The sequence below is a fragment of the Rhinopithecus bieti genome, unplaced genomic scaffold (genome assembly GCF_001698545.2).
Source record: "Rhinopithecus bieti isolate Rb0 unplaced genomic scaffold, ASM169854v2 scaffold_5613, whole genome shotgun sequence".
In the NCBI taxonomy this organism is placed as follows: domain Eukaryota; kingdom Metazoa; phylum Chordata; class Mammalia; order Primates; family Cercopithecidae; genus Rhinopithecus; species Rhinopithecus bieti.
In genome coordinates, this window is record NW_016804845.1 from 33,488 (window position 1) to 48,365 (window position 14,878).

At 46.4% G+C, this 14,878-nt stretch overlaps 2 protein-coding genes across 7 annotated transcripts in view; one reads left to right on the top strand and one right to left on the bottom strand.

Annotated features, from left to right (window-relative positions):
• The window catches only part of LOC108528717 (membrane-associated transporter protein-like), a 29,193-nt gene extending 23,526 nt beyond the window's left edge, over positions 1 to 5,667 (top strand). The window contains exons 6-7 of the mRNA XM_017870695.1: positions 2,847 to 3,058; positions 5,411 to 5,667. Of these exons, the coding sequence (XP_017726184.1) occupies positions 2,847 to 3,058; positions 5,411 to 5,635 (437 nt within the window). The 3' untranslated portion in view covers positions 5,636 to 5,667. The remainder of the gene's footprint in view (positions 1 to 2,846; positions 3,059 to 5,410) is intronic.
• RXFP3 (relaxin family peptide receptor 3) overlaps positions 1 to 14,362 on the bottom strand; it is a 27,405-nt gene extending 13,043 nt beyond the window's left edge. For 2 of the 6 annotated variants that reach the window (XM_017870697.1, XM_017870699.1), the window contains exons 1-2: positions 11,624 to 14,362; positions 10,929 to 11,029 (exon numbers count right to left, since the gene is read on the bottom strand). In XM_017870697.1, the coding sequence (XP_017726186.1) occupies positions 12,622 to 14,031 (1,410 nt within the window). In that variant the 5' untranslated portion in view covers positions 14,032 to 14,362 and the 3' untranslated portion in view covers positions 10,929 to 11,029; positions 11,624 to 12,621. Of the gene's footprint in view, positions 1 to 10,882; positions 11,103 to 11,623 lie in introns of those variants that run through there. The other 4 variants (XM_017870703.1, XM_017870700.1, XM_017870696.1 and 1 more) reach the window with 4 other exon arrangements.
• Positions 14,363 to 14,878: the final 516 nt, after the last annotated feature.

The following is a 14,878-nucleotide window of genomic DNA, read 5'->3' on the forward strand; positions in this document are numbered from 1 at the left end:
TCTGTTTTTCTTCTTTTTTAAAGACAAAGTCTTACTCTGCTACCTGGGCTGGAGTGCATGGTGTGATCATGGCTCACTGCAGCCTCAACCTTCTGGGCTTAAGCAAGTCCCAGCCCTCTGAGTACCCAGGACCACAAGCACATGCCACTGTGCCTGGTTTATTAATTTAATTTTTCTTCTTCTTCTTTTTTTTTTTTTTTTTGGAGAGAAAAGGCCCCCCCCATTTTCCCAGGCTAGTCTCGATATCCTGGACTTAAGTGATCCTCCGCCTCAGCCTCCCAAAGTGCTGGGATTACAGGCATGAGGCACTATATCCAGCCCTACCTTCATCTTTGTAAGGAAAAAAAAAAATGTGTCAATCTAAACTTCTTTTTCCTCAAGGAACCCCTACTAGATAACATTCCATCAGTCTTGTCTACATAAATTTCATGGCGTTTGAAACTTTAAAGCATGTTATTTTTAGGTCACTCCTAGTTAAAAGCCTTTCTAGTTACAAAAGAAATTATTAGTTGAATAGTTTTCCAAAGTTGTATTAATGTATAAATCTACTGGATCCCTACCATTGTAAATTCAAATCAGCATTTTATTTATAAAATACTAGCCAACTCTGCGCAAGGATTTTAGGGGCTCTCCATGCCCATAGGATAAAGTCAAATTCCTGAGCTTTTCACAGTTTGACCTAGTTCATACTTTGCCCTCTTTCACTCCCATGTCAATTAACTACCGTCAATGACCCACTATGCAGACTTTCTCATTTCTGTGTATTTGCACTGCTTTTAGTTTCTTCTACCTGAACTGCTCTTTCTACTTCCCCAACTAGACAACTTCTAATAATGGTTTTATACCCAACTAAATATTACTTCCTCGGTGAAATCATCCAAGTTTTCTTCTCCCTGCACCTCAACCCACTCTAGGCAGAATCAATCCTTTCCTCTCCTTCCAGAGCTCATGATATTACCCTCTATTTTGGACTCATCACGTAACATCAGGAGCAGATTCAGAGTTTCTATCCATGTGGAGGTTGGCAGGACAATCTGGCTGCTAAGGTGGAGAAAGATGATAGGGACTTGTTTCCAAGCTCCTTTTGTAGACAGCAGGTACACGTATACCAATTAGAATACCAACACTAGGTACTAAGACATGGCCAATTGTTTATACCATAATATACTAGTCATAGCTGGTGCTTAAATCTATAATTTCCCCCCAGTCCTGAAGAGAGGCATTGTGTGATGATATGACTACCACTGGGTATCAGACCCATCAGAGGGCAATGCAAGCTTGGCCGTGAAGTTCATTGAATTATCTTTGTGAATAAAGTATTCTTTGCCAGACTTTCAGTCTTTGTATTGAAGTTACTTATGTTTCTAAATACCTCTTTATCCTACTTTGCCTTCTCCTCTGTTGGCATACACACTTGGATAAGAGCATTTCCCTAATGGGTGTTGATGGTATCTTTTAGGTATTGAGACACCTTAGATTACATTTTCTATATAAATATAATTATTAAGCAAGCAGAAACTTATCTAGCTTTATTCTCATTTTTTTTATTCTCAACTTTAGCAACAGTCCTCTAGGCATGGTATAAGTTTAATAGAGGAAGCAATGTTGCCCACTTGTCATTTTCAGAGCTTTGTCTTCAATCAATGTGAGACAGTGTTTAGTTTCATAATTGATTCGAATGTACTAGAAACAAGGTTGCTTGTCTACAGATGTAAGTCCAATAATTATATGAATAGATATGGAAAGTTTCATTCTTGAATAGCCACATTTCAAGTATCTGTTATTTATCCCCTGATTCTTGTGTTCCAGGAGAATGGGGCAGGGGAGAGATGAGGAATGTGTGGATTAAAAACAACCGATTAAGAAAGGAAGAGAAAAACAATTTAGGGATTTTTTCTTGCCATTGTGGAAAACCTTGTAAAATGTTTTAAAGCAGAATTTTTCATTTTTAAAAATTAGCTGTACCACTATACTGATACAAGCAAGCCAAGCTGACCTGCTAGAAGAGAAACCCAGTTAAGAGTCAACTGTCTCCAGCTCAGCCTGTTGCAGTAGCAACAGCCACATTAATTGGATGTTTTCTACATGCTAGGCATTAGGCTGGGTGATTTCATGGAGGCTTCATCTCACTTGATCCTGCCAACAACTCCAAAAGATGGTTTTACTATTCCCAGTTTTCAGATGAGGAAGCTGGGATTTTGAGAAGCCAAGGAACTTGCTTACCAAGAGTTAGGGAGCCAGCGACGAGGAGATGCTGGGTGCTGTGGGAGCCCATTACCAGCCTGGGAAGGACTGGCAAGTCAGGGAAAGTGTCTTCAGATAGTTGCACATCATTTACCTCCTTCTCAGGTGTGCAGACTCTCTTCAGGTGGGGACTTAGATCATTCTGTATATTTTGGTTGTTTCAGTTTTCCCCAACCCGACGTTGGGTCATAGGACCAAGATAGGCCTGTGTTATTATTTTGGTCCTATGGGGCTACAGCCCAACTGATTCAGAATAACCCATACTTTTCTTGCAGCCCCAGGTTCCCATAGTTAGGTCAGCTTTTCCACCACCTTTCTCACTTCTTTTTGCTATCCAGCTGTCTGCTAAACAGTGCCAGACTCTTCTTTTAGAAAAAAAATCAGCCTAGCAAGGCAATTTCAAGCTGTCCTTTATGCAAAGGTCTTTAAAATGGTTCCAAAAGCCAGCTGTTTTCAACCCACAGATAAGAGGATTCTTTTGTTCCTGGCTCAGTATCAAAGGATGTCTAAAAAAATGAATCTTCAGAATAAAGGATTGTCTGAAATTGTTAAATGTTGTGAGGCACTGCCAGCTGTAATTTCTCCCTCTCTTCTTTCCACAGACTTTCAGAAATTTTTGGTATCTTGCATTGGATTAAAGGGTCTTTACTTCACGGGATATTTGCTGTTTGGCGTGGGGACAGGATTTATTGGGCTCTTCCCCAATGTCTACTCCACCCTGGTCCTGTGCAGCCTGTTTGGTGTAATGTCCAGCACCCTGTACACTGTGCCCTTTAACCTCATTACTGAGTACCACCACGAGGAAGAAAAGGAGGTGTGCTGTCGTTGAACCTCTGCCTTGGGTAACATCCAGACTCATCTGAAGGCTGGGGAGGATTTGGTAGCAATGTGTAGAGCAGAGCTGGAAAATAAGGGTTCTTGAAATGGCAGCAGTCAAATGCCCAACCAACTGCAATCACGATCTGGTACAGGCATGCCAAAGCCCAGGGCAGCCCAGCTCTCCTGTCCTTACTCTCAACCCCTGCTCACTTAGGGAGCTGTAGGGCAAGGAGTGTTACTCCCATTTTCTGATTAGAAAAAGAAGGCTTGGTGAGGCGGAGAAACCAGTCCACAATTACACAGAGACAAAAAAGGGGGACCCAGGTCTTCTATAACCACTTCATAGGTCTCCCTGGTGCACCTGCAGCATTTCTGGATACCCACAATAAGGGTCTCCCTACCTGCAGAAGTGCATGGTGGAATTTCTCGGCATTATTTGTTGAGGGTAGGAAAGTCCTAGGCAATGGAGTCCAGATTTTAGTAAGTCAGACCCTATGTGCGAGAAGGAAAGCTGGAATCATGGGTGGTAATCCCCACTTTGCTGCTCTGAGCGGGACCTGCGCCGTTTAAACCTTGGAACTCAACTAGTGAACAAGCACCTAAGCAATGCCTATAACAGAGTTGGTATTTCCACTCTAAAATTACCACCTCTTCTTACCAAAATTGCAACTTTCTTCCCATGAAAATAGGCTTACAGTTCCTTAACTGGAGCAATGATATAAAAGCTACAGAGATAACTCCAAGTTTAATCCAGCTCAGCATGAAACTGCAAAAACACTGAACACATAAACATGAGACTATAATTCTGACCGTGTTTTTCATCATTTGATCTGGCAGCAGGGCAGATCCACACCAGGAGTAAAAACATTTCAAAAAAGAGTTGTGGCTTTCCTCATCCCCTGGCAAACATTGTCACCAAGGATTTAGTGCATGACAGCGATGTTGCTGCTAATGGGATAGTTATCATAAAAAACTGTCCCTCCAAGGAGAGTATTACATGGTACTAGGGGAAGAAAACCTATGCTTCAAGCTCAGAGAAACCTGGATTCAAATCCTGCCTCTTTCACTTGGAAACTGTGTTACACTGGGGATGTTATTTATTTGTTTATTAGGTAGCACTTAGAATGAGTTCATTTTTAAGTGAGATAATATATTCACAATGATATACAAAAGTGCACACTGCGTGCTCCCTTTACCATTTACTATCTCCCTCAAATGCCAACATGTTACCACTCTTACTAGGTTTTTTGTTAATCTTTCCAGCATTTTAAAATAAAAACCAAGCAAATATAAATCTGTTTTCTTATTTTCCTTTCTTATTTTAAGGATAATATGAGTTTTTCAGCATAATGCTTTTTTTTGCCCAATAGTGTAGGAAATCATCATTTAACCTCGCAGACCCTCAGTTTCCTCATGAGGCAAATGGAAAGAATGTTATTTACCTTAGAGAAAAGCAAACAAGATAGTGGATGTGCTTAGCATGGTGCCCCCTAGCACCTGACAAAGACTCAAAATATGCTAGCTAGTATTTTAATTGTTACCATGGGGGGAATGATAATAACATGTGCATCTAGGGAGGTGTTGAGGTTGAAATAAAGTAACAAATAAAAAAAACCCAGGCCCAGCACATAAGAGATATGCCACAAATGACAAAGTTATCAACCAGTTCAGACCAAATATCAAATATTAACCAAACATTATATTAATCAAGTAGCAACCATATTTTAAAAGATTGAAATGCCTTTTAAAGTTGCTTCTCTTAAGGACATCAACAATTCAACATCCTTCTTAAAATCTTTGAATTTTTAACACTAAGAAAGGAAAAGAATGAGATATTTATTAAGTGTCCACTACATTGTATTGATTATGGCCCACCACTTGTTTTTGTACAGTCTGTGAGCTAAGAATTCCTTTTAATTGTTTAAATGATTGAAAAAACATTCAAAAGAAGCTTAATATCTTGTAACAAGTGAAAATTACTTGAAATCAAATGCTAATACCCGTCAGTATTCAGTTCAGTTCCACATCACCAATTCATGAAAATTGCATAAAATCAAATGCTAATAGCCATCAATATTCAGTTCAGTTCCACATCACCAATTCATGAAAATTCCATGAAATCAAATGCTAATAATGTCCATCAATCTATATTGGAAAGGCAACTCAGCTCCACATTGCCCCTGCTTTTGCACTACAAGAGCAGAGTTGAGTAGTTACGACCAGGGCTGTATAATCTACAAAGCCAAAGGTATTTACTATCTGGTTGGTCACAGAAAAGTTTTGCCGACTTGTGCCCTAAATGACAGTTCTTTGTAGGTCAAATGGTGTTTCTGTGCTTCCTTTGCAGAGGCAGCAGGCTCCAGGAGGGGATCCAGACAACAGCGTGAGAGGGAAGGGCATGGACTGCGCCACCCTCACCTGCATGGTGCAGCTGGCTCAGATCTTAGTTGGAGGTGGCCTGGGCTTTCTGGTCAACACAGCCGGGAGCGTCGTCATCGTGGTGATCACAGCATCTGCGACGGCACTGATAGGCTGTTGCTTTGTGGCTCTCTTTGTTAGATACGTGGATTAGGTCAATAAAGAGACAATGACCCTAACCTCAGACACAGAGAAGCACATGGCAGGGAGTTAACATTTTCTGCAGCTCTGAATCTTAGGGTCTGCCCATTGGATGCCCAGTATTGTGATTTCAGCCATAAAATCTGCCCACCTCTCACTTTAAACCAATCCTCTGCACAACAGTCCCCATATATCAGGCAACGTTTGTCTGGACTATGCCTCCATGCATTGGCAGCAAGGGGTAAGTGTGGGTGGTAGTGCCTACACATGCCTTTCTCATTGCATCTCAGTGCAGGGGTAGGGGAGAGGCAGGAGCTGCTTTTCACAGGGCATTGCAGGTCTTTCTGAGACCTGAGAAGCAGACAAATTCCACATATGATGCTTGGATGTGTTCTATGAAGTGATTTGATTTTTTTTTTAGCCAAGGGTCCATATATATTGGGGAGTCATATATTTCATCAAATTCACAGATATTCAAAATATTGTTAGTGATTTATTCTCTGATATTAATTTATTCATATTTAATTTGCTCATAATTAATTCCTATTACTTTATGATACCCCTGACAAGTCTACTCAAACATCTCATGCTGGAGGATTCATCACTTTAAAGTAGTTCATTTCATTGACACAGTAAAAATATTTCTCTCTAGTCTGCACCCTTGATTTGTCTTCTGGATTTGATACAAAAGTCTTTCAAAAAAGAGCTCCCTGTTTCTCCTATGATCTTCTCTTCTCCAAGCTAAGCAGTTTTTCTCTAATCATACCCCTTCAACTGCTTTCCCCATGATGAGGTTTTTAGCAGCCTTGAGAGACAGCATGGTTTAATAAAAATCATGTTTTGGAATCAGCTGGTTTTGAATCCTGGCTTTGCCACTCAACAGCAAACTATGTAATCTCCCCAAGGCACACTTGCTCATCTATACATTTGGGATAAGAATTGCTATCTCAGAGAGTTGTGATGATTAATAATACATAACATTGGTTCAGGCATAGTGGCTCATACCTGTAATCCTAGCACTTTAGGAGATTGAGGCAGGGGGATCCCTTGAGGCCAGGAGTTTGAGACCAGCCTGGGAAACATAGGGAGACCCTCTCTCTACAAAAAATATTTTAAAACTTAGCTGGGCATGGTGGTGCATGTCTATAGTCCCAACTTTTGGGGAAGGTGAGGTGGGAGAATTGCTTGAGCCTGGGTGATCGAGGCTGTAGTGAGCTGTGATTGTGTCACTGCACTCCACTCTGGGAGACAAAGTGAGTCTTGATCTCAAAACAAACAGACAAACAAACATCAAAACACAGACCATGACATTTATGGAGTCTTTACCACTATTCTAAATGTTTTAACGTTAACACAGCAATTGTGGGAGTGGGTGCTGTTACCGCTCTCCATTTTTTAGATAAAGAAATGGAGGCAGAAAGATATAACTTATCTGAAACCACATAATTATTAAGTGACAGAGCTGGACTTTGAACCCTGCCACTTTGGTTCTGCTGCTTCCTGTATGGACAGTGCTTAGCCTGGTGTCTGGAACTTGATCGGAGCTAGCGATTGTCACTAGTGTTAAAAGCTCATTGTCCTGTTCCCCAGTCTTAAGTATTTGCCTACACAACCCTGGATGTACCTGACCAGTGCAGAATACAGATCTGCCCGCGTTTTTATAAGTTAGAAGAATTGTGTGGTTCCTCTTCCTACTTGATCTAGGGTCTGGTAGAGTAGTCATTGCCTCGGCTCAACTTGTAACTGACCAAAATCTTTGGTGCTGGAAGGGAATTTGGAGAAGGGAAATGAGCTGTTTTTGAGAAATGGGAAATTTGGGACTTGGTGTGTTGTTTCTGTGCGTCCCGTGCCTAGGAGAATGAGTAGATTCAGTAGCATGGCCAGGCCCCTGCAGTGTCAGCTCATTTGTAGCCGTCCTGAGAAGAGTAGGCCTGCTCTGGTTGTTTTTTTTGCTGGGCTTTGGGTCTTCCTTCACACAGCTTCTCACAGGGAAAATTTGGGAGTGAATGTACTAATATAATACAGGAGGACCTGATTGGAAAGCAGAAAATGAGAAGGGAGCAAGGCTTGGAGGGCGATAAGTAAAAGAGCATGCTCAAGCCAGAGAAGACAGCCTAGATGGGTCTGGAAAGCACCAGCGATCTGGAGAGAATGGGACAGACACTCTGCAGGAGCCTGGATAAGGAGCCCTTCTCATTTTCTGCTTCCCAGTCAGGTCCTCCTGTATTATATTAGTACATTTACTGCCCCTGCAGGGTCCAGGGCAAGAGCAAGAATGGAGACATGTGATCCACACCCCATCCCTCTTCGCTGCTCCCCCCACTCTTCTCTCTACCTAGGCAGTGTACAGTCCTTGTGTGCATACTGGCATCAGCACATCCACAGTCTCCCACCTGCTGCCACCCTCTACCGCTCCTGCAAATGGCAACCCTTAGCCACCTAAGGGTGGACAGACTCAGTGGCATGGAATTCCCTCTGGAGGATAGACTCAAGAAAGAACCCATGGATTCCTTGTAAATAGACTCAGGGCCATTTGGACAAGAAATTTCAAGGTCTCAGATACCCAAGCATAATCAACCAGGTGGGAGGACTGGCAGGGCACAAACTGCAGAAGGCCCTGTGGGTTCCTTGCCATGTGGGGAGGTGAAGGGGCAGAGCAGGGTACTCTAATGATGACACCCAGACCAGGGGCCCTGGCGGCCCAGGTCTAACGACAGTATCTACCAAAGTCAGCCAGCCTAGGAGCACAGAGCCATTTGTTGTCATTCTGTGCTGCAGCCTCCTTCTCCTTCCCAGCCTCCCCAAGGGTCTCAAAAGGCAGTGGCATCCCTGATATGTCACACGCACTCTCTTCCTCCTTCTGCTACTTGGGCTTCCACTTTGTTGCTGCAATTCTACCAATGCCTCCTTTGTGTTTAAAGAACCCACTCTCTGCAGCTACCTGGTTCTTATACCTGTGACTGAGGCAGTGCTAGTGGTGTGGAGCAAGGCATCTGAAACACCCCTGTGAATCTAGCCACTTCTAGTGTATATGTTGGGAGAACAATGGAGGGCAGGAGTTTATGCTAAAGTGGCCACCTCTTCCTGCCCCCTGCTCAACTTCGTCACCTGCAGGACATGCGGCTTCCTTATCCAGGCTCCTGCAGTGTGTCTGTCCCATTCTCTCCAGATCGCTGGTGCTTTCCAGACCCAACTAGGCTGTCTTCTCTGGCTTGAGCATGCTCTTTCACTTATCACCCTCCAAGCCTTGCTCCCTTCTCATTTTCTGCTTCCCAATCAAGTCCTCCTGTATTATATTAGTACATTCACTCCCAAATGAAATAATCTCATTCCTTTTACAGAATATGTACAAAACTACTACTTCTTCTCTACTCCACCCTCCCATCCCCCCGCCATCATCCATCCTGGAGAAATAAGTTCGTGACTCACTTAGGCCATCAGGGAAAACACCTGCTCCCAACCCCATAGTGTTGGATGAGGATAGGTAAACGCTCAGGGAACCTCATGGCACATAGCTCTTAGCATTAGGAAAGAAACAGCGACAAACCACCTCTCTTACTTCCCCTACCTGTACTTGGCCTCTGCAAGGTTTAGAAATGGAATCCTCTCCGAGGTTCAGTGTTTATTTCCTGCCCGTTTCTCCAAAAACTGTTCTGATGTGTGAAGATTTGAAATGAATAGATGGACCAGCTGGAAAGGTGATCCATAGCTGAGGGCCATCTTATTGAACCCCCAAGAAGTCAAATGTAGTCATCCCTAACCAACCACAGGGCATACATGCACGCGCGCGCACACACACACACACACAAATATGCAAATACTCATTGAACTCAGCTCCCTTGAGGTTTGAATGAATAAATATAATCCAATTTTCAAAGCTTTTAACCACATTTGGGGATCTAAGTATTTGTTCTCACTATACCAATGACATATTCTTTCTGGCAAAAGAAATTTCCTTTCCCCAGACAAATAAAACTAGTACAAGGACGCATACTCTCAACAGAAATCCTGGGAAATACTGCAAGAGAAAGAGAATCCCTACTACTTTGTTTCCTGCTTCTGACGTTCCCAATCAAGCATCTGACATTCCAACATTAAGGCTTTTAGTCACCACATTTTATTAGCTTTGAATATCCTCTCTGCCTCCGAACCCACCACTGCCATTCTGCCTAAACTATGACCATATATCTAGACCTATCTCAAATATTATTTTGATCAGAAAGTCTGATCTCCAGGCAGGATCAACCTTTCCTTCCTTTGTCTTTCTTTCTTTCAACCTTACTTTGACATTCAGCTCATCATTCCCTGTCTTATCTTGCTTGTGCTCACGGCTGTCTGTCCTTTTACATGTGGAAGTCAGAAACATGTCTGGTTCATGCATATCACCTCAGCACCCTGCACAGGGGCTGGCACATAACAGCCACTCAAAAAGTAATTGTTGATTACAATTGATCTGACCATTTCCTTGGTGACCCCTTTGTCCTTGTGGTAGATCAAAGTCATAATCTATGATCCCTCCTGCCATGTTCTCAGAAGCCCGGTGCTTGGGATTTGGACAAAGTGACCCTTTTTATAGAGGTTTTTTTTTTTTTTTCCATTCCTCCAGCTCCTTCTCTTCTGTTTTTCTAGTGCCCTTAGTGGCAGATGCACATACTTCAACACCCTTTCCTAAGAATTCTGAGCTATCCACACATTATTCTATTGTTAAAATTGAAATGGTAATTTGCTTTGATAAGAATCTCTCATCAAGAGTCTATTATCCGTGTTATAGATGGGTCTCCTACCATGCAAATGTTAGTTTTTTCCCGTGTTTACTTTTTCATGTATTTTGTATTTGGGGGACTTTTGTGGAGCTTACATTTCAGTCTTTGTTAGCCCAATTGCTATTCAATGTCTATATCAATAAATGTTCTTCCCAAAGGGTGAAGAAGAAAACGGACTACTTCAAAACAAACACACCGTTCAGTTTTCTAAATGAGCTGACTTCACAAGACTGCTCAGGATCCAGACTGGCACCTACTGCTTTTGTGAGAAGGCATGAGTGTTTAGTCATTTCAGTGTGTTTTGCAATCACAAAAAGCGGATCAGGGAAGGTGGGAGTTGTAGATCTCACATTTTGAGCTCCGAATGTCAGATACTGCAGAAAAACTTTTCACATTACTAAACAATTTTACTGTTCAAGAGGCTCTTTAAACAGACCTGTTTTTATGAATGGCTATTTATTATATTAAAACAACCACCCCAGTGGGTGCCTGCATCATTGGTTTCTTGACCCCAAACCAGGTTGCCAAAGAGAGTAGCAGTACCTCTATCAAAGCCAGCAGATGGGCGGGTAGACTGATGTTTGATCCCAGTTCTCAGAAGAGCCTCAAGAAAGGACTTTGTGAGGGTTTAACATCTTAAGCTCCTGTGGTCAGAACAGAGTCGACATGAGAAATGTGAGGCAATCTTCAAAGACAGCTCCATAAACTGTCTGGAGGCTGGGAAAAGAATTTGTCATGCATGCTCAATATGTAAAGCGCTCTTTAGAATAAATGAAAATTGGTGATGGTAATGTCAGATGGGAATTCCTATTTCCTACCTTCTCTTGTCAATAATATAAGCAATAAAGAAGCCTACATCTGAAATTCTGGTGATACCCTCAGAACAGTTTCTCCAGTACTCTGCTTCCTTTAGAACATAGTACCTGAACCTACTATTTTCTTTCCTACCCCACACCTCCGTTTGAGAGATCCGACCCAGCTTCTAGGAATTTGGTTTCCAAGATTCCCCTGCCCCTGCCCCCCGCCCCAATACATTTCTGCGGCATTTCTTGCTCTTCTATCTAAGCCTGCCAGAAGAAAAAAAAAAAAAAAAAATACTGAACCATCCCTCTACTCGCTGGTCCAGGGCCTCAATCAAAGGAACAGCTTGATTCCCAAAGCGTGGGAAGGGAGGAAATGCAGAAGTGCCCCCACTCTTCCCAGTAGAACTCTTCAAGGTGCCTCTGGGCCCAGCTCACCGGCAGCACGCAGACCAGAGTGCCTACAGGCACCCAGTCTGCTCTCAGAAGAACTGGAGCGCCCGGGCTTCCTCCTCGCAATGCTCCAGCACTCCATTTCCAATTGTGCCACCAAGTGAGTATATGAGCCCCCTTTTACCTTTTGGGGCAGCAGCCTGAAGAAATTTCCTTAACCAGCCCTTCTAATTACACTGCGTCCGCTCCCTCCCTCAGTGACGCCACTCCCCAGAGAATCGCTCTCCCAAGCAGGGGACAGGTGTTATCCCCCTGCTAACGTCTGAGCTCCGGGGCTGTGCAGCTAGGTCCGGCTCAGCGTGTTCCCGCTGGCCCAGTCCGGAATGATAATCGTCATAATGACTCCATGGGAAGTGGCTTTCCTTTGCCGTTTCTCCTGGGGACAGATCAGGATGGTCAGTTCTCTTTCTTAACTCCAAAAACGTTTCTTGCCTCCCAGCTCTAGATTCCTGGGGCAGCCCCGCAGCAAGTAGGTCTTTGGTGCTGCTGCAGTCTCGTTAGCCAAGGCGCAAAGGAGAGTTTGTGGCGGCGGCTGCACTCTCCGCAGAAGTCGCAGGAATAAACGGGCACAATTGTCTGCGCATCATTTGGCTAAGCCCCGCTCCCTGTGCCAATTTCTTTACATTTTTGCTGCTTCTCTCCGCTTCTGGGCGCCTTCACACTGCCCAGCGTGGGAAGAGTAAGGAGAGGCTGTGGGTGCGAAGCGGAGGTTGGCGGTATGGCCCGTGGGGCTCATCTCTGCCCCTTTGCCAGCTTCCTCTCTCCACCTGGTTTCGAAGCATCCCCTCTCCAGAGAAGGTCCTCCGGCCTATCCACAGGCTCCTCCTCCATGCTCTATCCATCCTCCTCCCACCTACTTCTTAAATGCTCCCCCTCCCCCCACCCTCGACTCTGCCCCAAACCCTCCTTAATCCATTCGCCTCCTTCACCGCCCAGGGAAGGCCACCTTGCCCCGACGGCGTGCCCTGGGCCTGAGGCCCGCGTCAGTAGGCAGAGCTGCTGGGCAGCAGGTCGTAGCGCCCCCTGCTGTAGACCACGACGCCAGGTGGGTAGTAGAGCAGGTCCGGCTCCGCGGCCGCGCGGAGCGGCGCCAGGGCCTGCAGCCCCTGATCCTCGGGCTCCGGCTTGGTAGTGGCGGTGAAGGGGCGCATGCTGGTGAGCGAAGGAGACGCGATGCGCCACAGCAGGCTCTTGAGCGCCTTGCGGAACTCGCGGCGCACGAGGCAGTAGAGGATGGGGTTGAGGCAGCTGTTAGAGTGCGCCAGGCACACGCTCACAGGGAACGCGTATACCTGGCACAGGAAATACTCCTGGCTGAAGGGCACTGCATTGAACTTGATGAGGATGCTCCAGGTGGTGAGCGCCTGGTTGGGCAGCCAACACAAGAAGAAGGACAAGACAACGATGGTCACTGATTTGGTCACCTTCGACAGTCTCCGGGCGCTGGCTCCGACCGGGCCTCCTCTGGCTACCGCATCCCCTCCTTCGGGCCCTGCCACGCGGCGGTCGGAGATGAAGCGCACCAGCAGCAGGTAGCACAAGCTAATGATGCCCAGCGGCAGCACGAAGCCCAACAGCACCTTCTGCAAGTGGTAGAGGCCCAGCCAGAACTGCCTGTCGCGGCCCAGCAACTTGTCCGGGAAGCGCACCAGGCACAGCTCCTCGCCCATCACCTTGACAGTGGTGGAGAAAATGGCATTGGGCAGCGAGGACAGGGCTGCCAAAGCCCAGATGCACACACACAGCGCCTTGGCCGAGAAGCAGCAGCTGTCCCCCAGGCTCCAGCCACAGCAGTCGCCCTGGTCGTGTCTTCGCGTCCGGTGGCTCTTCAGAGCCGAGGCCACCGAGTGGTAGCGTGTTGCACTCATGGCAGTGAGGAAGAAGACGCTGGCGTACATGTTCATGGAAGTTACCATGGACACGATCTTACACATGGCCTTGCCGAAGGGCCATTTGAAGTCAAGAGCGTTCTCCACCGCCCAGAAGGGCAGGGTGAGCACAAACTGAAAGTCCGTCAGTGCCAGGTTGGTGACGAAAAGGTTGATAGAAGACTTGCGCCAGCCCTGCATGTTCTTCATCAGGTAGAGCACCAGCAGGTTGCCCGCCAACCCCAGGGCGCACACCACCCAGTACACCACGCTGATAAGAATCCGCACCCGGGATTCGGTGTCCACGCTCTCTGCCCCGCCGCTGCCCGGAGGATGTCCTGGCGGCGCGCCGTCCGGCAACTCCAGCCCCAGCTCCCACCACAAGTCCGGAAGCTGCAGCGACGCATTACCACTCGTGTTGGCCGCCTCCAGAAGGTCCGGGACCAGACTGAAGAGTTCTGCTAGCTTGTCCCCGCCTGCTGCCTTATTCATGGTGGCTATCGCGGCTGCATCGGCCATCTGCATGCGTAGGTACCTCTAGGTCACGTTCTGGGGACGGTTTACCCCGGTTTTGTTCCCAGGCTAGCCTGCGGGACGTGCGTGGGAGCTTTCAAAGTAGCTGCTGAAGAGAGAGCCCAGGAACTGGGTACTAAGCGCGTCCTGGCGCGCAGCGAACCGCCCTGGACGCAGGAGTTGAGCTCAGTGGCTGCTTTGGAGCAGAGTTGAGGAGCGCAGCCCATAAGGGAAGCACTCGGCGTCCAAGGGTTGTCAGGCCAAGCTTGGAGTCCCTAGGTCCTTATGTACAACGCAGACTTCCCCTCTCCGTGTCCCGCGGTCACTGGGGCATTGGCGCATAACTCCCACAGTCGCTCAATTTTGCGATTTGGGGCCACTCGCTCCCTTTCAAATACCTTTGTCGGTTTCCTCTGGGACTGCTTGGATGAGCTTTCCGTCCTTGGAGAGAAAGAGATCGTAGAGTTCCATCCATCTCGCTCTGTTGCCTGGAGATCAGTGGGTGTCTGCGTCTTTCCGCGGTTGTCAACTCCGGGTGGGTTGCCAGCGGTGCTCACCAGTTACAGTGGCACTTGCACGGCCGAGGCGGAGGGCCCCAAGGAGCATGCGTAATCCTGGGGCGCCGCGAGGGGCGCTTTCCGAGGTGCTGAATCCAGCCGCGCCGGCGCCGCGAGGGACAGCTGAGTGGCAGGCAAAGCCCACCCGCCAGCTCCCGTTTTCCTCCCCAAAGTTTCAGCAGGAGCAGTCTTAAGCCTTTATTTTGCACCCGCAGGAGAAAGTCGACTTTGACGTGAGTTTCCTCTTTCTTATTCCCAAACATTATGATTAGGGTTTTTTTTTTCTTTCTTCCTCACTCCCA